General features: G+C 31.5%; 1 protein-coding gene across 2 annotated transcripts in view; it reads right to left on the reverse strand.

Annotated features, from left to right (window-relative positions):
* LOC143222544 (uncharacterized) overlaps positions 1 to 27,372 on the reverse strand; it is an 80,175-nt gene that overhangs the window by 23,509 nt on the left and 29,294 nt on the right. For both annotated transcript variants that reach the window (XR_013012304.1, XM_076449173.1), the window contains exons 2-4: positions 12,495 to 14,053; positions 2,354 to 2,510; positions 1,626 to 1,745 (exon numbers count right to left, since the gene is read on the reverse strand). Coding sequence is in view for 1 of the 2 variants with exons in the window: in XM_076449173.1 (XP_076305288.1) it covers positions 1,626 to 1,745; positions 2,354 to 2,510; positions 12,495 to 13,983 (1,766 nt within the window). In the remaining variant the exon portion in view is untranslated. The remainder of the gene's footprint in view (positions 1 to 1,625; positions 1,746 to 2,353; positions 2,511 to 12,494; positions 14,054 to 27,372) is intronic.

The following is a 27,372-nucleotide window of genomic DNA, read 5'->3' on the forward strand; positions in this document are numbered from 1 at the left end:
TTTTTGTTTTGTTTTTGTGATCAATGAAGTTATTGTTTGTGTGTGTGTTTTTTCCTACTCAAGGTTAATACTTTCCAGCACACAGTTTGCAAGCACGTGAACCTGATGCTTGCTTATTGACCAATAAGGTAATAAACAAAACGGCTTGTTTACTTCAATTTGTAGAGAAAACGACAAATGCCTTTTTCACCTCAGAGGCGCCATACTTTTGGTGCCAGACACGATAATTTTGTTCACGTGTCTGTTATTTAGTAGAAAGACAAACCTAATAGTTCCTCATGAGCCAGTAATAGTTGGATCAGAAAAATCAATAGTACATATTGGTGAAAAAGAAATCTTTAAAGTTTCTCAGTTTTGACTAGCTTATTATAGTTAGCTTTTGATATACAAAGTTTATACCATTTTGAACCGTGGACTTCACATACCTTATAGTAGTTATATTACTGAGTAGGCCATCCTTACACTGATTTATTTTCCTGAAGCATTGTACATTCATTAATGTTTTATAAACTGCGACTTATTATTCCATTAAATTAATTATCAAGTTCTTTACTGTTTTTAACACAGTATATTCAGCGCCAAACATTCAACTTGTTTACTAGGACAATGCACAATTTCCATAAGGTTTTTTTTTTCTCTGAACCTTAGTCTATTGACTAAGGAAAATAATGACAATAGAAACCAGCAACTAAGTTGGAAGTTTTATTACCTTCCTGTCTTTTATGATTGCTCATCAGGAATAGGATTATGCTACAAAAAAGGGGAAAAACATGATTAATATACTTTTCCATTGTATGATTGAAGAAAACTTAATGATTTTAGACTTTCTAGAAAGTTTTCTAATAGTTTGTTTCATATATTGAGCGAGTCAAGAAAAAGCAGCACTTGCTCAAAGGGCTCGTTACATTCGTTCACAGTCCAAGTGCACCTACTGATGTAGTAAAACAGTACATTATAACTTGAACACTCCAGGAGATCTTCAAAGCCTCGTGTTACATAAAAACGTCTGGTTAGATAGCAAGGAGTTTAGGTTCCTTGTGTTCCCTAATCATCTAGCTAAAAAGTAAAAATAGTGAAGTACTTGAGCCAGCTTTTAATGGGATATTTTCCATAAAAACTGAAGCTGTTGTTTGCGAGCTCGTAAACGTTAGTTCAGAAAAACAGTTATTGAGAAGTAAAGTCATTACTTTCAACAAACTTTCTCTAAATTGAAATATTTCTTCAGTATTGCTCTAAATAAATAATCTTATTGCTGTGCCACCTTCTTTATGTCCTTATAATGCAAAAAAATAAACAGTGGAATTTCATTTTAAAAGTTAGTTTTAATAGATTTCGTTGTATCTACAAAAAATGCAGTAATATTTTTTACCAGTACTGCAATGTTATGTCAAGCCATTTATAATTCTTTATCACGTAGCGTGTCAGACATCACATTCAACTGAGTAATGCTGAATGTTGAAAAGTAGCAACAAACAATGTTAACTTTACAAAACACATGGAATTTCATTATAACATAAAAACGCAACTGTGTGATATCACTGAATACCTAGCCTCCAATAAATTAAGTGTTTTTTCATTATTGTTATTATTGTTAATTTAAAAAAAAAATAAGACGATTAACTAACTTGAGAGATAAGGAGAATTTTCCTTTTGAGCTTTTGCTGTTTCGAACGAGATAACTTCCTTCTTTCAAATTCCTCAAAAGCTTTTCTGCCTCTATTCTATTTATAGACCCGTGATACCACCTGTTTGAAAGAAAATCATTATTTTACGTTACACATTAGAAGTTTTCAATTTTTAGGAGAAAATTGTAAATGAATTAGTTAGAAATCAAGATATATTAACGGTGTAGTGTCATTAATAATACGGTAAACCAAAATACGTTGAAAGCAATGCATTAAATATGCTAAAAATCGAAACTTTTTTTTTCTGAATTATAAACAAAAAAAACTGTTCGCAATAACAGAAAATGTATTTTTACTATGTTAAGTTTTGGTTTTGCTATTTTTCTGTCATTATTGAAATAACAAAAATAACTGTGTGAAAAATGTAACAATTTTAAACTGTATTCTTTGATAGATTGTTTAGGCAGAGTATTCATGATGGAGCTTCGTAGAATGGACGGCAGCTGCCTGTTGTGAAGACACAAGTGTAAAGGACGACGTTTCGAAAGTCTTCTTCTGCACTTGTGTCTCCACAACAAGCAGTTGCCGTCCATTCTACGGAATTTCATCAATTTTAAACTGTTTGTAGATTATTTTAAGGTATTCAAAAAAATATCTGCTAGTGTTTTCATTTACGATCTTAGAACCCATTTAGTTGTATTCAGCATCGCTATAAACTAAATACGCACCCTTGTCTCTCCAGTGGAATGTTAGGATCGACTGTTTCACCAACAGCACTCAGCACCGGGCAACCAAAACTGAAAAACAATTGCTGACGAGCCCGTTTAGGGGCGTTTGCCGTGTTCAGATTCAGACTTAAATTAAGTGTTGGCCGATTTGGTACGCCTGTCAAGAAACAATGAAAAATGAAAGATGCTATAATGCATTCTAAGTTAAAGTAACCAGTTCAGTTACATATGAATAACAGAAAGCCTCAGTTACCTTTATACTTATTAGATTAATGCCTCTTAACTGAAATAGAATGTAAAATTCACGATAGTTAGTTACTATTCTGCTTATATAGAAACAAAATGCATAATTTTTGGCATTAGATAAACAGCGTTTGGTCCAAGAATAATTAATTATACAGAGTGTGTTATAAGAGTAGAATATTAAATTATTGAAATTTTATTATATAAAGTCAAGTTACAGTAGTACTTGTAATTTGTAAATTATTCAGTATTAAATAAACTGGATTTTGATGGATGAACAACAACATCGTGCGTATTTGATATATGTGTACTTCGAGTCACTCACGTGCTACTGTGAATATCGATTTAATATATACTCTTTAGATAGCAATGATACGGACACACCATTTGTATATTGATGATGATACTTGTGTATCATTTACCGCAATTAATTAGCGTTAATTGAGATGCTAGATACGATTTCACAGACACAATATCGTTAGCGCTGAAGAGAATACAACTGGTAAAGAAAACTAATTGCTGTTGGGACTATGTACCTCATTATTGACATAGCTCTGGCAGATTATGCATATTTATTACTAATAATCACTCTATGAGTGTTTTTTCTGTAGTAAGACATTGTTGTCGTGATACATTTAATATCTGTTTTAAAGACAAAATAATGTTTATAACTAATTATGTCAGTTTAGAAAACACTAGAATCTTTGTAAAATAACTTAATACCTTTTATTAAATACAAAGCATTTTTTTCTTTTAACTTTTGCGCCGTGCACATATAATATAGTCTTTCTTCGAAATAAACTTAGTGGTTTTTCGTACTTATCTTTTATAAAACCCTCCTGTTCAAAATTGAAAAAATACAGCGTATTTGAGGAAATGTTTTCTGACTCATTCAAACAACGACTTAAGAAGCAATAAAACCACACATTTTAGTATTTCTTTCTACTTTTAATTTAAAACTTCAAACCATTAAATAGTGAATTCGAAACATTTCTAGAAATCCTACAAAAAATATAAAGTCGGTTTCAGATTCTCGACAATTTTAACATAATTTGTACATGACTTTTGAGTGTGTGTGTTTTCTTACAGCAAAGTCACATCGGGCTATCTGTTGAGTCCACCACTCTTGAGCTTCATTGAAGTACCGGAGGAGAATTTCATTGACCACAACCACATTTTGATCTGAAATGGAGTCTGTTACTCTCACATGGAACATGAAGGAAAATTCGAAACAAATTTTTGTAAGAGTATGACAGCCCTTTCTAAGTCTTTTTTTCCTCCATAACAAAAAGTAATCGAAGATTTTACTCAACTGTTATATATATAGTTCCGAAATATTAGAGATGCCAATTATTATAACGTTCCTTTAAAAAAACGCCCAACTGGGAAAGCTCAACTTGAGTTAAATTATCTCTGATTTATTTTCATGCATCGTCCTTAAGACGGCTTGTAAACAATAATCCTAATGCTTTTATTTAGTATTCTGTATAAAACTGTAAACATTGACAATGAGACTCCTTTTTTCAACTGTCTCTCAGATCATCTAGGGCATCATTTTTGGATAACGCAAAAGAATGAGATATTACCTTGTCCGGAACACTTAGACTGGGAAGCTTATAGAGTTAGTTTTAAACTTTCTTTACAAATGGCATGCATCATCTTCTACCCGTTTGTCTCTGTTGTAGTATTACATAGAATCACGACTGTTTTATAGAACCCGTGTTATGGTGATTGAAAAAGCACTATATTAAAAAGTTACTCATATTTCAGTTGATACCTTTCTGTCTAAGTAAATGTATTCTCCAGTTGCACACTAGTTTAATATACTCCTCTAAAACGCAATTAACTTAAAACAAATATTTTAACAATCACAAATAGACACATTTTATTATGTAATATGAGATATCTGACATTCATATCAAGTTTATATTATTCTATAACTCGCTGAGTTTTTCAGCATCACTCCATTTAAACTCTCATCAATCAACAGAAACTGTTACCCGGCAAAACTCTACACAAATTACAGGTAAGGATGAAGTATCTCTGGTTTAACTACCTTTTTATACACCCACCTTTATCTTCTTCCTCTTCTTACAACAGTTTAACACTACTCAGATTCTCTGTTAGTTTAAAATTCATGTTTTTCAGTCTTTTAATCAAAAACATGGTCCTGCTCAAGCATTTCTCATTTCTTAATTACATCACAGTTCAATTGACGGTAATAAAAGTGTTTCCAGCACAAAAATGGTTTACATTACACTTGTGTTCCCTTGTCAGAGTTAGTTAACGCCCAAATGCTATTTTAAAACGTTTTCAATTAAAGTAATTGCTACTATTATAAAATTGGAATACCTCAATGAACTGTATGGAAACATAGCAAATGTTTATGTTCAAACTTGGAGAAAATATTGCGAGATATTTTTGTAAGAAAACATAATTGAATACCTACTACAAGTCAAAACAATTCATATCAGCAGTGATTTCGCAGTAACAATGATAAAACAACTTAGACATGCATACCAGCACGAACCTAGCAAAGCTGAAAAACGATAATGAAAACTTAAACTTCACATCAGTATGAAATGAATTACTATGAATTTATGTAAATAAAAATATTTCAAATATTTGATGCAACTCTCCCGTATATAAACGTAACAGTAGCAATGTATACTAATAGTATAAAAATAGTCACTATCAGTTATTTAAGATAATTTTGGCAACAAATGTAATAAACAGTGTGAGAAAGTTAATGAGCTGTTTGTATACATTACACAGTAATTCGTTATACAATAACGTGTTATTGTTCATCAGTGAGTTTGAAATACCCGGAACTGCACACATTTCAAATTCTCCCATTATTTAAAACCATTTCAAAACAACGAAAGCTTTATCATCTGTTTGTCGATAATTGTTGGCTTTATAGGATGTATAGCACAACACATCGTGATGTGCATTGTTGTAGTAATTGTTAAATTGCTTTCAAACCTTTCAAACTGTTATATTTGGTTTACATTATACTTGTGTTCCTTTGTCAGAGTTAGTTAACGCCCAAATGCTATTTTAAAACGTTTTTAATTAAAGTAATTGCTACTATTATAAAATTGGAATACCTCAATGAACTGTATGGAAACATAGCAAATGTTTATGTTCAAACTTGAAGAAAATATTGCGAGGTATTTTTTTGAGAAAATATAGGTAATTACTTGCAACAAGTGAAAACTTTAAGACATGATTGAAAATTTAAGAAAGTATTGAATTATATATGTATGTAAGTGTTTGCAAAGTAAAATCGTAATAAAACATCGCACCTTTGCTTTCACAGAATCTAAATAAAGCAAACATAAAACGTGCAATTCCAAAACCATATGTGTTTCCTAACGTACATATTAATAAAACTATTAATAGTTTTACATCACATTTACAAAAAATTGGTTTTCACTAATTTTTCAACTCAGCCTTAAAAACAGCTATGATATCTGTAACGGAGCCACTTTAGATGTACCTTTCAAAAACTGTCAGATCATTTAGGATTGTTTTGTTTTCGTGTACATCTATATGCTTTTATCTTACGTATTTGAAAGCAATATGAATTAATTTCCCTAACTTACCACAAAAAGCTCACAAAATACATATATCAACTAGACAATCATTCTAAAATTCTGAAATGTTGGTGGCACGCAATCATTAAACGAAACAAGTGTGAGTGGGATTCGAGCCTGGTGGGTTACCCTATACAGCTAAGATGGCGGACACAAATGTGCTAGACTTTATTGTATACTTCATCAGTTCTGCGTGTATGCCTTTGCGATCTTACTCCAAATTCTTAAAATTCGATTCAGCTCAATTTGTAACTTATTTTTTTCTCTTTTAACATAAGAATACCATAAACATTAATGTTACTGCTTCACTGTATAGACACTGCAAGTCTGAGTAAAAGATTACTTGAACGGTATTAGAACTAGAAAATCACACTAATATTTGTACTAACATCCCTAACGAAACTTCAACGACGAAACGTTGGCTGAAATTTAAAAAGAATAACAGTTTTTGTTGATTATCAAAATATCATAAATTAAGTTTTATCGCTTACCGCACAGTATAAGCTGGTAAAGTATCACGTGTTGAGGGGTGTATAACAAACTACTTTTACTGAAGACCCTTTAATGGCCAATAAACAAAGAGGTAGTTTGAATTATTAGTCATCTTATGGTGACAATATAAATGTAATTAATGGTTAAAATGACGTATACTGATTGGTTTTCTAAAATTCAATAGTGTGACTTGTGTCTATCAATAAGATGCGGTAGATCTAAATGTAACTTCTTTTATCACTATATAGAGATTTTTAACACATAAAAGAAGAAGGCAAATGAGCTGTTTCAAAACTTTCTTATGGTGGCATTTGTTCTACAGAGTAAAAGGAAAATAAAGCATTTTTTAGTTGGTTGTTGAGGTTGAAAGTGCTGTTAGTGTGACAGTGTTGACTTTAGCACTTTTAATACAATTATCCATACCTATCGTTATGTTTTCATGTTTAGTATATGTTCAGATACCATGTTTTCTTTAGTATGTTGCACGACTTATGTTTTTGTCTTTATTTGTAATATAGAAAAATTATAAGACTGTATACGCTGAAATCTTAATTTGATTTTGTAGGTATTGAATGACCATAAAGATTTATGTAACATGAACATACCTTTAAGCATATATAAGCATGTAATGGATTTAAATGCAGATCACTTTATGAACAACGTATGAATTGAGAAGTAGTGTTTTTTTATTGCTCATCTGTTTGCTGAACATTCTTTCTCACAAGATTTATCATTAAATTTTAAAACAACAAATAGTGGTGAGTAATAAAGTTTATGAAACACCAGAAATAGAAGCGCAATAATAAAAGAATATCTAATATATATCGGTGACAACTTTTGAAATACTATTATAAAATATTTTATGAAGTAAATATTGTGAAAAGAGGTTTTTTTCCAATTAATTTAAACTTGATCAATCTACATTTTCATACCGAAACATGCACACTGAACGATTGTGCCTTCTTATAAAACAATTTATTGTATTTATAAAACTAATCTAGAATTTGTAATGCTAAAATTGTTTCATGAAATTTTTAGAAGTTTTCGTTTGTTAAAATATTTTATAAAGCTAACTAAAACTTAGTTAACACGTTAAGAACAAGCACTATACCATAAAAGAGTCAACTATAGTAGCCGAGTGAATTTCTTCCCAGGAATCGTAACAATATCCTTCCCTAACCAAAGAAATCCCCAAGCATCTATCGTTTTGTTACAATTCACAAAACACGCTGGAAATCTCCCACCATCAGCTGCTGCGATGGATTTCGTGCGCTCTTGTCAGGTTCCTATATAATCTCATACCGAAGAAATTCAATTTGCCCTCTGTGGAAAACTATCTTCCCAGGGGAATAGAACGATCGTATTAGAACCTTCAGCACTATGAAATGAAAGCTAACAAAGGCCACAAAAAGTAATACTTGAAATCTAAGGGATTAGACCCTTGTTCTGTTCTCTGGTACTAACTTACCTTCGATACAATACACAAGTTTTCCACATTGTAAATGTTTCTGCCGATCCTTTGAGAAAGCAAGACAGGTCGATAATAATACATCTCAATTACATGTTGTTTTTGTGTTCGGACATATATATATATATAAAATACAATATTCAAGAATATGCCAAGAACTGTAGGTTCTTCACAAAAACAAAATGACGACCGAAATTAATGTCTATAATTCGAGAAGCTCACAAAGCTCATTTCAAAAACAAAACCCGTGGGGTTTGTTAATTTGTTTATATAAAATGTCATAAAATCAAAGAATATGTTCATGTTTTATATATGTCTTATTTATGGAAGACGACACGAAGAAAGCAGCTTGAAGTGTCATCTTCTAGAATTAATAATACATAAAACTTAGTGATTTTAACGTATTATTTAATTTATTGCCTACATGTTTAATTTTATTCACTCATTGTGCGAATTTCTCCAGTATCACAGAGGTATATCCGCGGACTTACAACGCTAGAAATCAGGTTTCGATACCCGTGGTGGGTAGCGCACACATGTCCCCTGTTGAGCTTTGTGTTTAATTACAAAGAAACAAACCTTATATTAAATACTATTATAAAGTACTACGTCAAACATTATTTTATTTTAGCACTGACAGTGTTCATTAGAATTTTTTCTTTCCTTTTTACTTGTTAGTAAACAATAGTCTATAGAGTTCTTCCTGTGCTTACTTGCTAATAAGTATTTTAAAAACTCAACATTAAACACTCCTGAGTCCAAACTTGTTTCATTAAAAAAATTAAACTTAAAACCTCTTTTGAAAAGTTCACAAAGACCAGTGTAAAAGATGTGTTACCACAAGTGCCTTTGTTTCTGTCGCCAAAATGTCGAAGTACTTCAAACTCATAATCTAGTTTGCTATATTTAATATAAAATACGCTGTTCTAAATTAAATCGGCATGCATATACATATATACAGAAAGAAAAATATTCTTAAGCAACGTTACATCCTTTGTAAAATACAGTAAACAAAAGTACATGTAAAAGCATTTAGCTGTAACATGATAAGGGCATGATTTGAATACTCTAAAAAAGACGAAGGTTGACTGAAATCATTCGAAAGCGTACGATGTAATGCATATTAATTCAAATAACGTACTTAGTATGTAGCTTAGTATAAATACACATGCGAAAGCGACAATAATTATTTTCTTATATTTAATCCGGGCACTCAAAGAGGTTGGGTGAGTTAAGAAGAAACGCTTTGTGTAGGCCTTATTTGTTGTTCGATAATTTTAATGTTTTCTTCACAAGACTGAACGATTTCGATTTTACCTTCTGGGCTAAACGACGATTAAAACAAAGATAAAAAAAACCTATCGACTCAAAAGTAAACGAATATAAACTTTAAACGTATAACAAAATGTTTAAAATGATTCTACTTCAAAGCTGAAACATAAATTAATAATTGTAAATACTTCTGACTTGTACCAAAACACTTATTCAACGAAAGACTAAGGCTAGGAGACTTAATAATAATTTAAACAATATATAGTAGCCACAGCTAGTTAACACCCTCGATTATGGGTTACTGTACTTAAGACTAAAACGTCATTATTTATTTTTAAAATAGCAGGGACTGATTCTCCTCCTACAGGTTGTTAAATGGTGAAGACATTAATAGACAATTTGAAACTAATTAAAAATAAGCATGCTTTACATTGTCCTTTTAATTCAGTTTAAATAATTTTAGAGTGATGACATAGCAGACTGTGGAAAGTTTACATTTGATATTAAGGAATTACCTTCACAACAGGCAGTTGCCGTCCATTCTACAAAGTTTCATCATGAAAACTCTGCTTAAACAATCTATCAAAGAATATAAACAAATCCGTTATTTAATAGTAAAGGTATCTAAAGGGACTAACTTTAAGAATGTGTAGTAAAGTGACCAAATATTCTTACGAAAAGTAAATTTTCGTTACATTGAAAAATATATTTGTAAATGTTTGGTGTAAAGCAAGAAAAGAGAATTATACAAATTTTGGTGGAACACGAATATTAATACAAGAAAAATAACGAGAAACATTTTATTTGGTGTAATTTACAAAATAAGTATACATACAAATTATAGAACATTAATATATGTTAAATGTTTGATTCTATAATAAATCAACAAATAAACCAAAGTACAAAATAGTCAGTTGCTTTCTCGTAGGTTTATATAACGTGCCAAATTCTTATATAGTTTATTTATATATATATATATACAATATATATTATAAACAATCCCAAAGCATATAAACCTTATGAAAGAGCGCATTAATATTACATTAAAAATAGCTTTAATACATAATCATAAATAAACTTATACACGCTTTGTATGTGCTAATTACACGCAATCAACTATACAAACGTAGATCTAGAAATACTTGAAATTTGCTGACAAACATTTATCCTGTCTCATAAAGGAATTCTGTTTAAACAGGCTGAATAACAGCAGTAAGGAAGTCCACATCATCTTAACTCGATTATTGTGACCATACATGACGTAATGAATGTAGAAAGTTAATCAAACTCCCTATGAACAGTTTGTATATGCTAATACAATGGAGTGTTATTGTAGATACGAGGTGGCACCACGGACAAGATGATTAGTACCTATATATTTAGTTCACAGCAAATTTTGCTTAATTCGAAAGTCCAATTCCAGCTCCATCTAGAGAAACATCTAGATATTCTTATAGTGAGAATGTTAAACTATGTAGAGCAAAAAAAAAAAGGTAACAGATTCAAAAAGAAAAATCTGAAACTTCTCAATAGAAGCGGAACAACTTGAACATCGAGTGCCTCAGACAACAACGAGTTCCGAAACCATACTTCAGTCTGAAGGTTATAATTACAAAAGAAGAACATCCGACCCAAACAAACATTAGAATAAAATTGAACATATTTTGCATCCGCTAACAAGATAACAAACATGAATTTCAAGTTGACAAAGATAACAAGTCAACGGCTCACAAGCTTTGAGTTATACCTCTGAATCCACAACTACTTTTATGAGTAAAATGACTGAAGAAGGTGGAATCAAAGTAATCCCATTCAGTCAGATACCCGTCAACTTTCCTGATGTGGCTCAGTGGACTCTCTTTGGTTTACCTAAAAGAGACATTGAAAGTAGACTTCCATTAGCAGTCGAATATTTGTGAAAGGTTTGTCAAGATGTTTAGTCTGAGACTGTTCTCTCTGTCCATCTCAAGAACTTACCATAGCAGAAGCTGCAATAACACAAGATAATAGATAGTCATGGAACAATCGAAACAAGATATCTGATCCATCATTCTTATAAAACGCCGTTATTCTCAGTGTTTATTGTGTTGGTTTTGTTCATTGTAACACATTTTCTCTCATTCTAATTATAAAAGTTTCACAAAATGTGTTGAGGTTTTTAATACTGATAAAATGAAAATTTTCTGTTTATTATATATACATATGTTTACAACTTTATCAACTTCTTACAAGTTTCTTAATATGAGCATACGAAATGAAAAGTTTTTCTTCTAATGGCACTTTGGTTAGAAAACAAAACTTATAAACATTTTGTAGATTTATTTCATTCTTTGTTTGTACAAAAGTGAAATATTCATTTTAAGGTTTTCCAAACATGACTAATAGTCGATCTGTTGTGTTTATAATAGGTAGACAAACAACGATTTATAAGCATTAGGAAAAGTTTATTTGTTCTACCATCAACAAAATTCTTATACTTATAAATTCTTATTTGCTTTCCTATTATTATATTAGCATAATGTGCTTCCTTACTCAAGGATCTATAGAGTATTTCAAAACTTTTGATTTACTTCTCTAGAAGGCAGGTTTTACGACATTATTACAATAGAACATTAAGATAATTGTTATGACAAATAGGATTCTTAATCTGTGAGATATGTGTTTAGTTAATTATAACTTTCCATTTCAATGATTATACATAAATTAATTTTCCAGCGACCATGGATTAAAAACTGGTATTATTGTTTGTGTTTATATTTAAAATGATAAATCTTAATGTAACTATTTTTTACCACTTACATTTCGTTTTCTGATATGTTAATACATTCTGCTTGTTAAAATTATTTTTACAAATTTTCTGGCTTTTAAGCTTAATTGCATTGTAAATGCCTTTTTAGTACAATATTATAAGTATTAGATTGTTAGCCTACACATTTTTAATTTTGTAAAAACTTGATTAGTGTTAGATTACCTTTTCTTTCTTCTTCTAGAAATCACAAGTTACTGTACGAGCACTTCAACTCAATACGTACCATATCAATTACAAGCTATAAATAAGTTAAATCACCTGAGTCCTTAGATGTGGATGCTTTGTTAGTAGTGGTGTCTTTATCGAAAGACGTAGTGGTGGCAGTGGGAGTCTGAATGTGTTGAGTTCGTACAGTGATTGGTATTGACACTCCCGATAAACTAGGAATTGAAAGGGATCCTGGTCTTTTTGGCCGAGTCATCAGCTTATCGTTAGGAGCAGAGACTTTTTCAGGTCCTCTACTTTCTTCTTCCTTTTCTTTTAAACCAACTGAAATAAATTCATCTTTAGTCTCATTTCCATCCTTAGAAACTTGTTTGCGACTTTTACCTTCCTTAAAATGATTGATTTCATCTATTTTATTCTCGTTCACGGGATCTGATTTTATAGATTTCAGTTGTAATTCTGACGCATTCCACAAGTAGTTTTGATCCTTTAGAGATGTAGAACCCTGCGGATTACTGATCGATAGCTGAAAGCTTTGTAATGCATTTTTGTTGGTTGTTGAAGCTTCGTGAATTTCGGGTAAATTCGTGTCGATTTTTGAGCTATCTTTAGAGCCGTCTTGATTATATTCAAAATGTAATTGTTGTTGAGGATTTAGCAACTGAGGGTCGTTTAATAACTGTTTTGAGCTTAAAGATGGGAAGTCTGTTTCGAAATTTATATTAAAAGATTTAGGAAATTTTGTTTCATGTCCAGATATACTGGAACGCTTAGGCGAATCCCAAAACTTGTTGGTGTTTTTTATAAGCTTCTTTTCGTGGATCGTAGAAGAACAAATAACTGGTCTACTAGAGTAGGCATTATCTATTAAAGCACCATTTGGAATAAGTTTAGAAGTGGGGCTATTTTTAGCTGTTTTGGAGTTTTTACGATCCAACGAACCAGAAAGTATCTCAAATGATTTAGTCTTTTTACTTTCAGTGTTTAGTAATTTGAATCCTTGACTTTTTGAGCCAGATACTAATTTGTTTGTGATTCTTTCTTTCTGATTCACGTCATTAGAAGAAACTAAGCACCGGTTGCTATGGGAGGTTTTGCTTGTACTTAGGAAATCTCCTGGGATGTATTTTATGAAAGAAGGTTCTTTTTCACTAGGTTTAGTGTTCAGAAGTTGTGAATTACTTCCATGTTCTATCTCTTGGGTCTTCAGTTCAAATTCTGTTTCCTTTGTTGGTCGAAATAATTGTAGCGAACCGGTGTGAGTATTGCGTGAGAGGAGGGGGGAAGAACGAGGACTATCCCGAACGAGAGTCACTTTTCTTTTTTCGGTGTGGAAAAATTGAGGCAAAGCTTGGCAGGGTCCTCTACGTGGAGACTCCCTCGCTATCAAGTATGGTTGATGAGTGGGTGTATTAGAAGAAGAGCCACTGCTGGAAGACGGGGCAGATCCTGATCTTGGTCCAGAACTATGTCTCCTTCGGCCAATTTCTGACAAAACGGGACTTTGAACTAACTTGTCAATGTCTTCTACCTCTCTTTTAATTTTGCTGTCGAAAGCTGTTTCATAAAGATGTCTAGCCATTAAGATTGTTCACTTCTAGTCCCAGTACCTCTGTCTTATCTCTTCCATCGTCTTTGCTTTACATTATACTCTAAAGTAATAAATAAACGAATTATTTATAAAATAAAAGCAAACAAATCCATATATTATATAGATATAACTATTAAACAGTTTATAAAAAATACGCATTACCTCAGATTATTAAATTATTTAAAATCAACCATTTATTTTTAAATTACGGTTGTCATACGCTTGAAACATTGGAGTGAGTACCAATTCACCTCGACAATAGATGAGAAAATTAAACAAAATCATAAATACTCCATTCTCTGTTCGCACATATTCAGAAATAATATCATTGTGATATAAATTTAAAATTGGTATAATTATAAAGCATTCCGATTGGTATCAGTGTAATACATATTCACTACTGCTATTATTGTAATACTTATATAAGGATATGTATTTAGGCAAACGCCAGCAAAACATTATGTTAGTTGTGTTAAATAACTGAACCTATTTAAAGAAAAATAATAACTCAATAGCTAGTGCACAATTAACAAATGGTTCTTAAAGTTAAGCCTTTTATTGATATTTTAGAAAATATTCAATTATAAAAAACTTCAAGTTAATAACTTAGCTGGCCGTAAGTTCATAAGTATGTCATCCTACTAACAGGCTGAACCTATTATTTTATTGTCTCATATAATTTCCATTTGGCACTTAGTCATAATAAAGATATATCAATGTTACTTTCAAATTTATTGTTCTTTTGCATCAATACGAAATGAAATAAGCTATATTAGTTGTCCATTAATAATTCTGAGTAAAGTATATATTTTTCAGTCAAAATGTCTTACTAATAGTTTAATGTAGAAATATTTAAGAGACCTTACAGTATATTTCTATAATGACAGACACAAACATACTTTTTTTAAATACACGTATTTATACAGCTTAAAAGTATATCAAAATATTAATTGTATGAATACTTTTATTACACATAAAAGATATGAATAACTTATTTGAGGTTAGTTTTATTAATTCATCTTTTTTGCATTTTAAGTATTCTAAAGATATTTAATTAGACAGAAAACAATAATTTGGTATTACTTCACACTAATATATATATTTATCGCGTGTTTTTCCATTGATCAAATTTCTTTCGGCTATTATATTCATTGTTCTTTCTCATACAATATAAGCCTCAATTACATGAACAGCTCTCACAAGAACTGAAATGTTTCTTTGTCATGTGTATTTTAATGACTAACTCATAATTAAAAGATTAAAAAAACTCGAGCGCTTTCGAATGATCTACTAATGGTTTGCTAAATTTTTATCAGAATTTATAGTCACGTGTATTTTAAGAGCAGTTTAAAGTTTCAAAATTATAATACACAATTATAGGTCATGCGTATGAAAACAGAAGGAACCTTTGTAACTAAGATTGCTTACAAATTCAGATTACTACATGTATATTTGGACTAATTTGTTTGTTATTTTTTGAATTTCGTGCAAAACTACACGAGGGTTGTCTGCGCTAGCCATCCCTAATTTTGCAGTGTAAGACTAGAAGAAAGAAAGCTAGTCATCACAATCCACCGCCAAATCTTGGGCTACTTTTTCAACAACGAAGAGTAGGATTGAACGTCATGATATAATGCCCCCACGGCTGATATAGGCAAACATATTCGGTGTGACGGGGATTCGAGATGGCGACCCTCAGATTGCAAGTCGAGAGCCCTTACCACCTGATTATGCCCAGCCATTTGGACTAAAGTCACAATTCCATTGTTTCAGAATTTTCGCGCAAAGCTATAAAACTCCTACGCAAGCTGTCTATAAATTTTAACTAGAATAAAAAGCAGCCAGTCAACATCACTAAACACCAATTATTAGACTGTATTCTAACTGATGAGATTAGACTGCCACTTTTCTAATGCGCCTATGAGTCCTCCGAGCACGCTAGCCACAAAATCACGTCCGGTTAGTTAGTGATATAAATCAAAAGCTTGACAATATCCAAACACAAGTGATATCACCAAATAATCCCGCTTATTACTATTTGAAATATGATTATATTAATATATATACATGTATACACAGGATATTATCATAGGTATTAAAGGTAACTACTCATTTTATCAAGCAGAAGTTTTAAAAATCAGTATGAGTTAGTTAAATCCAATATTTATTTTGAGTAAAATATTTCAATAGTTTTATAAAGCTATAAAACGTTTGTTCAAAACCCTTTGGTGCTATCTGTGCAGTTTGTGTGTTAGATGTTATATCCACATATGGGTTTTTAAAATGTTTACGTAAATCTTGCGTAAAAATGCTTGGGTAAAGAGTTTCAGCACTTCACAAATTATTAAGTTAAAATTGTGTCGTTAACGTTACATCGCAGTAATGCAATTATATATCTCAATGTTAATTCATGCTGTCTCTGTGTCTTATATCATTTTCAAACATAACGTAATACGTTATATACAGCACGTAACACACCTTATACAAATATGAACAAAATGAAGATTACCCTATCTCAAAATTAATTGTTCATACTGCCCATTGGTGGCATTTCTCTAAATGTTTCATGTCAAGTTAAAAGAACAAAACTATTCTTTAAAATGTAACCTGTTACTAAATACCTTGTAAGTTAATTTAGCCAGTTATAAGTTACAATAGCTTTTGCCTTGCAGATTTTTATGCAACGACGTATTATAACAAAACATGGCTGCAATTTGTTCGAAATTTTCTTGTTGCAAATAAAATGTTTCTCAACAACCTTCAAAGCAATCGAGATGTTTCTTTTTATTAGTCTCAACAAATATTTTAGTGGTTTACATATTTTTCCACAGCTAATAAGAAATGGAAATAAAATACACTGTTGATTTATTAATAAATGTTTTCCTAAAACCTTTCTTTTAACGAAAATGAAAATAATTCATTAAGTTGTTTCAAGATCCAAGTGAGTATTACTTTTAGGCAGATGTCTTCTCATGAGCGTATAACAGTAAAACAAGAAGTACTATCTCGTGATGAATTCCTCCCTATTCGTTTTTGTGGTATTAACTATAATTCTGCATTAAACGGAAAGGTTTAACTCCATCAAGGACTGTACTCAGAACCAACTGTTTTCCTATGTACTTGCTAGAGCCCTTCTTCAATTTTCTGAGAGTTGAGAGTGATAAATTTCTATAATATTTAGTTTCTTGCTCTCCAGCTTGGCTTTCACTTGTGCTACAATTTTATGATAATCATAAAAATATACGACAGCCTCTTGAAGTAACACTTACGGTACGTTACTGTTACGTCTGTACTAAATTTAAGCATTAATTTGCTGAAAGAAAGAGCTTTGAAATATCTTAACAAGAAGTGTTAAGTATAACACTTGAGCTAGTTTATCTTGACATTTCTTTTTGTTTCTAGAAATTCACAAAATCCTTGTATTAATTCAGTTCAACAACATGTTAGTTCTATATTCAAAGTAAAAGTCATGTAAAAAGCTATAAAATGGGGGAATAAATAAAGTAAATAAAATCTGCAAAAAAAAACATCTTTGAGACTTAAAGTAGATTGTTCTATACTTCTGGATTTTGAAGTTTTAACTGTAAGATTGTTCTATACTTCTGGATTCTGAAGTTCTAACTGTAAGATTGTTCTATACTTCTGGATTCTGAAGTTCTAACTGTAAGATTGTTCTATACTTCTGGATTCTGAAATTCTAACTGTAAGATTGTTCTATACTTCTGGATTCTGAAGTTCTATCTGTAAGATTGTTCTATACTTCTGGATTCTGAAATTCTAACTGTAAGATTGTTCTATACTTCTGGATTCTGAAGTTTTAACTGTAAGATTGTTCTATACTTCTGGATTCTGAAGTTTTAACTGTAAGATTGTTCTATACTTCTGGATTCTAAAGTTCTAACTGTAAGATTGTTCTATACTTCTGGATTCTGAAATTCTAACTGTAAGCTTGTTCTATACTTCTGGATTCTGAAGTTTTAACTGTAAGATTGTTCTATACTTCTGGATTCTGAAGTTTTAACTGTAAGATTGTTCTATACTTCTGGATTCTGAAGTTCTAACTGTAAGATTGTTCTATACTTCTGGATTCTGAAATTCTAACTGTAAGATTGTTCTATACTTCTGGATTCTGAAGTTTTGACTGTAAGATTGTTCTATACTTCTGGATTCTGAAGTTCTAACTGTAAGATTGTTCTATACTTCTGGATTCTGAAATTCTAACTGTAAGATTGTTCTATACTTCTGGATTCTGAAGTTCTATCTGTAAGATTGTTCTATACTTCTGGATTCTGAAATTCTAACTGTAAGATTGTTCTATACTTCTGGATTTTGAAATTCTAACTGTAAGATTGTTCTATACTTCTGGATTCTGAAGTTTTAACTGTAAGATTGTTCTATACTTCTGGATTCTGAAGTTTTAACTCTAAGATTGTTCTATACTTCTGGATTCTGAAGTTCTAACTGTAAGATTGTTCTATACTTCTTGATTCTGAAGTTCTTACTGTAGAAACTATATGCACAGAATTACATTTAGATCGTCTGCTGATTTTAAATCTAGAGATGTTCATTGACTGCCCATATAATCTTTAACAACTTTATCTACAAGTTTCCACGTAAATTATTTTTTTACCAAGAACGTTTTATTATAGTAAAACAATAAAATAACTATTTATCTAAAAGTTCTATATACTATAATCCTAATTAAATTCATTTCATATAATTTATTTTTCACATTTCAAAATCCCATTTTTATTTGAAGCCAATAAATATAGCAATGGTAGTTTATATTATCGTTGATGCCTACTATAAATGTTATGTTTTAAATGAAGTGACTTTTTAAATTTCATTAACCTCATCAACGAAGAGTTAGCTGTATCAAGTAAATTATGTTATCTTATACTTTTCAATTAACTGATATATATTTGTTTCAAAAAATATCTGACGATCTGGTAAACTTATTTTCTTATTATTATTTTGCTTTGTATAAGATGGCTACGACATAGAAATCATAGAAGAAAAACTTTTCAAGATAGGAAGTAAATGTAGGAATGGCTAATATCAAGTCTTCCAAAACGTTGAAAACTAGATAGTAAATATAACGTTTGCATTATCCCTGCAAGAATTAATGCATAGTAATATAAGTAACTATTCAATCACAACTGAATTGAGTATACCTTATTTTTTATCTGTTATCATTACACTACACTGCAGGAATGGTGGAAATTCTATCTCCACTATCTAGTTTCCATTGTTTTTGAAGGGTTGGTGTTAACCATCCCTAAATTTATTTCCTTTCTTGAAAAGTTTCTTTTTTACTTGTTTGCTTGGTGTTGTTTTTAATACAGTGTTTCAATAAACATGCAAAAGTTGTATTTATAACCAAGTTATAAATGCAGTGAGGCTGGTAATTTCTGTTCTTAAAGTTTTGAAAAGAACATCAAATGTCTGTAAAAAGTTTACTTTAAGGAGTAATGATAACATCTTTTATACTAGAATTTTTATTATTTTTAAATTACTCCTGGTTATTAATGATACTTACTAAAACGGATACTCTGTTTGAAATTGTCACCTCAGTGAATTTGGTTAACACCGTTGTTTTGGTTTTGAAGTTTCGTGTAACAAAAAGAAGATAAGAAAACAAGAAATTCAAACGTTTTGCTATAATATTCACAGACACTCCCAGAACTTGTGACTGATTCATTATATACATATTATTATAAAATAAAACACTGTACAATATTTTAAAATTCTGATGACCTGTTGAGAAGATATTTAAGATATCGTTTCCACGAACAATCTGGACCATCCTTTACATGAGCAGTGCTACTGTCTGGCTGATAAACCTTAAATATCTATAAAAATGCTCTTTCTATCAGTTAACAGCTCATTCTTTGTAAGAGGCAGTAAGCAATGTTTTCTAAACAAAATTGTATATATTAATACCATCTATAATTCTAATTAATGAGCAGGAAAATGTGATTTTTAAATAAAAGATAAGTTACAGAAAAAACAAAATAGCTTCTGAAAATTCCGAAAAATATTATGTTAAATTTGTGACAAAAGAAGAAGACGTGTCTGCTTATATTCTTAGATGTTATAAGCAGTTAACATTAATCTTGTCACTCATGCTACCCAAACAATTTTAGCTTAATAGTGTCATGATAGCACACGTGAAGAAGGATATGTCGTGTTTCGCTGCTGGAGTCCATATTTAATATGAACTTCAACTTAATTCCACGTTGAACTAGCAGTTGCCATCTCCTGGAATTCATCACATCTGTTTTTGCGAAATAGCTCTTGTTCCTTCTAAGAACGGTTAATTTGAATTCAAGTCGTGGCTCTGAGTTTACCAAAAGGGATTCTAGAACGTTATATGTCTCAAATGGCATTTCTCCTATCATCTGATATCTAACTAACATGATACATTACTATGTTAAGAGGCATTATCCTAGCTTCTTATAATTCCGTTAACGCAGACAGTGCAGCATTTTTCAAAATGTCACAATATCACAATATTCCGTGGCTTCTCTTAATAATTACTAGCTGAACAAAATCACATCAGTTAAAACAGGCCTAATACACCATACTGTTACCACCGCACTCTACTGTTATGACAACGTCACTGTATCCAAAACGCCCTTCAAGCTGTCTATAAACCAAGATACATCAATCTCAAGCAAAAAAGTAAGAAAAAGTTGTTACAAATGATTTCTTTCCATTGTTTCAACTTTTAAGATACCCAAAGAGTCATGTTAGAAATTCACAGCTGGATTAAAAGCTCAAATCCTTCCTTGAAATACAGTCTCAGATCATCATTAAAATTCGATCATATAGATTTTGTTTCACAACACGTTTTAAAGTTCGAATTGTCGAAGAAGTTCAGTGAGGCACATTACTAACTGTTTTTTTCTTCTATACTTTTCAAAGTATAATGTATACAAAACATCTTGATAAAACACTCACTGGCGATATTTCTTCAGATAACGATTTAGTGTTGGTAAGCTGTTCTCTGTTTTCCAAAATTAATTACTGAATATTATGCTCTTATCCTGTGATCAATTGCACTACAATGTAATTTATAATCTTATGCTATACGCTCGAGCCATTTTGATTTGTTTTGAATTTCGCACAAAGTTACACGAGAGCTATCTGCGCTACCTGCCCCTAATTTAGCAGTGTAAGACTAGAGGAAAAGTATCTAGTCATTACCACCAACCGCCCCAACCACCAACTCTTGGGCTACACTTTTACCAACGAATAGTGGGATTGACCATACCATTATAACACTTCTACGGGGCAAGCATGTTTGGTGTAAGGGGGATTCGAACCCACAACCTTCAGATTACGAGTCGAGTGCCTTAACAACCTGACCACGCCGGGCCGAGTTATTTTGTTTAAGTGGTTTAACTGAAATGTTTATCTGTAATATTTGCTCTAAAACTTTTTTTTAATTAAAAAGTATGTTTGTTATTAAGCGAAAAGCTACACAACGAGCTATTTGTGTTGTGCCCACCTCGGTTATCAAAACCCGATTTTGGCGCTATAAATCTTCATACTTACCATTAAGCCATCGGAGGTGGGGAAAATTATATAACATACGTAAACTAATAATTCTAAAGAGTGCTACATTACAACATTTAAAATAAAATGATTATCTTGGGACATAACTATCTTTAACGTCGAACTTGATTGCCTTAAAAACCTTTGGAACTACCACCATCTACTACAATACATCCTGTTGCATATATCAGTTCAAAGCCTCAATATGAGGAGCCTCTATGCTTGGGAGAAACGTAGTTTAGTCTTACATTCTTTCATTAAAACCGAAGGAAGAGTTCAAACATTATCTTTTAATTTTGTTCATTTTACTACAAAACTAAGTTAGTTTACACTGTGCAAAAAAGTTTAATGGCACCAGAATGCTCTAAATTAACAAAATTTAAGTTGTAAAGACAAACTCTGGTACGAATATATTTTTTTTCTATACACTATTAACAGCAATGAAAAAGGAAGTGAAAATTATTCGTGAACATTATTTCTGTCGTTTTCAAAATCATATCGCTCCCACAGTGATATGTCTACTTACGACACTAGAAATCAGGTTTTGATACCCATGTTGGACGAAGCACAGATAGCCCACTCTGCAACTTTGTGTTTAACTCCAAATGTTATAATAACCACTTACGTGTGTAATATATGTATAATTAGACAGGTTCTATGGATATCATGAGCGATTTATTAAAACAGCAGACAATTTTATCAGACACCTGATAGAAAGATGTGTAATTCAGAATTTTATCTATCACAACAAAACCTTGTTAAAATATATATATATTGACAAAGTACAAATCAAATTATGGTAAATAGCGTTTGTAAACTTATATCACTTCATACTAAATATTCAGTAAAAGGTTTCTTCTCGTACTCTAATAATCTCCGCAAGGTGGTGTGGTATATTGTCGATGATGTTATTCATGTAATACACTGTAATTTCAATCCAGCTTGTCATTAGAAGGAAGTGAAATTCAGTTACAGTAACTGGTTTAAGGTCATGGTTAGCAATTTTCTGGCCCAGTTCTGTCGAACAGTTCTCAATAGCATAACAACCGAGAGATTTGCTGACCACGATAATCTTGTAACATATTCCTGTATAACACACGCACTTTGTGACAGTAGCATTTAGTTATTGTAGAACCTTGCCCTTGCATATGGCAAAAATTTCGTTTATATATAATGCTTGTAGAAGGCGTTATTGACGTTTCCCTGGAGGATATGAAGAGCAGTTTTTTTTTACCATGATGAATAACTGTCCAAACATGTACAGCAACACCTTACGCCTGTTACCTGTGAAAAAGAGAGTGTTCTTTCATCTGTACTCCTGGAAAACAACGAACACGAATACTATCATTAGCTTTAAAAAGCTTTTACATGATTCATCTGAAAATATGACATGTTACTAGTGTCCTAACTGTAAGTTAGCACGCTGTCTTGACCATGTAACAATGTGACGGTGGTAAATTCTGATTAAATATCGTTTTGCAGATAGCCATTCTTGCAAAGTAGCATTGTTGGTCAGTCTCCTGTTACTGTCCTTCAGGATGCTCTGGAATGAATGTGTTCATGCCATTCCTGACGTAAAGTGTTGCAAGATTTCTTTCCAACTTGACCTATTAACCTGAGCAAAACACGGTCATCTTAGGCATTAATTTTTCGGCGTCTGCCAGTAGACTTTCCTGGAACAAGGATTCCTATAGTCTGATGACGTTTCAAATTTCTGAACAAAGTACACTTTGGGTACTCACCTGTTTTGTCAATGACAATTGGCTTCATCGACAGTCGAAGAATTTGATGTCCTGTAACTTGTGGTGCGTGACGAGGATAATATTGTAAAAACTGTCTGAACAAAGTGTTGATCTGTTTCGAAAAAGATTATACCAAAAGCATTCCCTTTTATACAAAAAGATGTGTATATGTGTGTTTGGACGAACAAATACTCAAAATAGCTTATACAGACCAGAATAATAACTCGTTAATCACAGAGTTACCTTCTCTGTTATATTCAGGTATTTACTTTGTAACTACTTCAAGCGCATAGAACATAACCTCGAAATACAACAATGTGCAAATAATTTTGGCCAATACTATTTTATGCAAAGATACATAAAGCATTTTTACATCCAACGTAAAACAATTTTAGCTATAAATGCTAGCGAAAATTTGCAAACAAAACACGACAATAAATTTACAATGCACAAACGATAAAACAATTAGTAAAATAAACAATAGAAATATAAAATTAATTTAGGGAAACCGATAAACTGCAGAATTACAACTAATGTATTTCAAAAATGAATACCCTTATATAATGTCCAAAAATTCTTCCTTATGAATGATTATAAAGTAGATAGTTTGTAAGAAAACACATACAGACACACAAGTGCTTTGGAAGAGTTTCTTTTGACACAAACTAGTTAGTTAAGCGGATATTCACCAGCACAAAGAAAGGTAACACACCTAAACAATTATTGACAGCGAATATCTTAGTAAAATCTCAAGTTTATATGATATCACTCGTCTACTTGGATTGTATAAATGCAAAGAGTTGATTCGTTTAAATCACATGAAGTGCCATTCCAGTAAAATGTTTCAATTGCATTTGAAACTATCCCATATTTATATAGTTTCTATTAAATTATACCTACAAACACGCAACTTGTTTTATTTTTACATTTACTGAATGTAAGAATTAAAAACAAAATATATTGTAAATCAATAATATAAACTATTTTAGAAATATATTGGTATTTGAATAATTAAGCTAAAATACTGTAATTGTATTGACGAGAGAGTTACAGCAAGGGTCAGTACGACCATCAATTCTAGATAGTCTATTATATTAATGTTTGAACCTAATAATTAACTTTATATATATGTAATGTGATACACATTTAGTACTGTGAGTTAAGAATAAAAGTACAGTAACTCCACTTTGATTAACGAGTTCTAATACATAATAGCATGTTTAGTCGTGTTGTAGCTGACAAGACACCAAGCAATAATGTCTCATCCTTACAAAAAGAAGTTGGAATCATTTTCTTGAATTTTTCCCTTTTATTGGCTAGTATGTAGTCACTACATCCGTCACGTGATATATCACAATTGTGCACCGTTTTTCCAAACCTTCGTTACATGTGGTGCTATGGTAACAACTATAAATATATTAGAAAATTGGTTGTAAGTCCATTGAACAGGAAACTATGATAAAATTTTTTTATGTCATTATAGCAATATTATCAATATTAGATAGTCCCAGTGGCACAGCGGCATGTCTACGGACTTACAACGCTAGAAACTAGCTTTCAATAATCGTAACGGACAGAGCTTAGATAGCCCATCGTGTAGCTTCGTGCCTAATTACAAACAATATTTGATAAGTAAGTTACAGCAGTGCATTTCTCTGTGATTCCTTTAACTATTGATAGACGAACATAACAACTCCTAAAATCATCACATGGAAGAAAAGGTAATTTATCTCCAATACGGCCTTCATTTCTCACTATAGGATATCTGATATTTCCATAAATGTTTACATGATCTGTATAACTAAACTTCTTTACAAATCCGAAATGAAATGCAAATTGTTTTAATTTATCTATATATTTCATATTCTAATGGGCCTGGCATGGTCAAGCGCGTAAGGCGTGCGACTCGTAATCCGAGGGTCGCGAGTTCGCGCCCGCGTCGCGCTAAACATGCTCGCCCTCCCAGCCGTGGGGGTGTATAATGTGACGGTCAATCCCACTATTCGTTGGTAAAAGAGTAGCCCAAGAGTTGGCGGTGGGTGGTGATGACTAGCTGCCTTCCCTCTAGTCTTACACTACTAAATTAGGGACGGCTAGCACATATAGCCCTCGAGTAGCTTTGTGCGAAATTCCAAAACAAACAAACAAAACATATTCTAATAAACCTTAATAAAATAAATAACTAAGATATATTTATTCGAGAAATTTTTATAAATCTTTAAATACGACATTTAAACACGAAGTTTTACTATAAAATAACATAATACAAAACAAGCTTGGCTTCGTCTGTCGAGACATAAAAGTCTAAACAAAATCCATATTTTAAATAACTGTAATTTGTTTCTATAGTAACGCCTCGTTCTCCTTAAGATTGTTCTTAATGACTTTATTATGTAGTTACTAAATGTAAACCTTTACTTATTAAATGGTTTCTTCAGTTCAATGGTTGTAAAGATGTCGTCACATAATATCCACAGTATTTACTCCATACGTTTTTAGTGCTTTCGCGTGAAACACGTGCAGTTTATGGAGCTTTAAAAGCTTGTTATTATATTTTATTCATTCTGAACTATAATGATTTAATAATTAGAAAATGATACTAAAATCATATTACAATTACATGTTTATAAGTAGCCTGTAAAAGTAATAGCACGTAAATCGCTTTCCACGTTTTTAGTGTGTTTTTTTTACCTCAATGTATTACACTTTCTTACACGGGAGAATCCAACAATTTTACACATTAAGCTCTCCGATCTTCTACAGTCGTGCTGTAGTTATTGAGAGCGTTTCTTTCTTTATCTTCGCTTCCATGGGATAAAATGCGTAAATAGTTATTTTCATGTTGCTTTATTATCAATAAAATCTCTCAATGTTTCAAATTCGAAAAATGAGCCTAACTTTTTTATGGAAACTTTTCTCTAACTGATATTATGGTACTGTTACGGGTTATGATTCCAAAAGAAGGAGTAAAAATAATATTTTACTTTGTCTTACTATTTATTGGGTAGTTCTTGTTTCTGAAATCATTCTCAAAGTGCAGATATGTTTATAATTTTAAAAAAAAGTTTTATTTTCTATAGTATCTCGACCAGAAGTCGTGTCTTAATTAATAATGTCTCGAAGGAGAAAAGGCTTGTTCCCAGTCAACTAAGAGCAAACCGTGCATAGCAAGTCTACGTGTTTCCACCCTCGTAGAAATATATTATTTTAATGGCATCGTCCCCGATGCACAATTCTTCTTGAAGACAGAAAACTTCATTGCTGCATTTCAAAGGGACCATAATCGTATCTTCGTAAGTTAAGGGAGATAAACTGGAATACAGTAAGATCTCTTTGGAATTTACAAAAACATTTGCTTCATAAATAGGAATTTCCATCCATCGTCCAAGGAAAAAGATTAAAGAAGAGACACAATGGAGCACAGACAGTTTTATTTCGAATTTACAAAACTATTTCGTGATAGACATTGCACCGTCAAAACAAAACTAGTTATGTGATCAAAATATTTCCATATCGCGTTTTTTTTCTCTCTCTAATAACCTGGTGTGGCCTTGTGTGTAGATCACTTGACTTGTAACCTGGGAGCGAGTCCAACAATTGTCGCCTTTTATATCAAGGGACGTTATAAAGTTAAAATAAATATCACTCTTCGTTGGCGATGGGTGGTGTTGATTAGCTGTTTTTCCCTCTAGCCTATATACTTTTTTAACAATAGGGACGGCTAGTGCAGATAGCCATCAAGTAGTTTGTGCGAAATTCAAGAAACAAAACAGACAAAAAAGTTTATTTCATATAAATATTTGCAATATATATAACGAGAGTTAAAGAAACAACAAAATTTTACATAATTTAAGTATTTTAATCATAAATTGCTTGAGAATTTTGTTTGTTTTCAAAATCAGATTACACTATTTTAGGAAAAAAATATAATACAATTTAATCATATTTAATTTAAAGAGAATATTAAAACGTTGTACTTAACGCACCTGTAGAGTTACGTTAATAATAATAAGTTGTTTTCGTCATAAAACAAAAACTAATCCTAGCCCTCACGACGTATTTTGTTTATTATTACCTA

Source organism: Tachypleus tridentatus, chromosome 8 (genome assembly GCF_004210375.1).
Source record: "Tachypleus tridentatus isolate NWPU-2018 chromosome 8, ASM421037v1, whole genome shotgun sequence".
Lineage (NCBI taxonomy): Eukaryota > Metazoa > Arthropoda > Merostomata > Xiphosura > Limulidae > Tachypleus > Tachypleus tridentatus.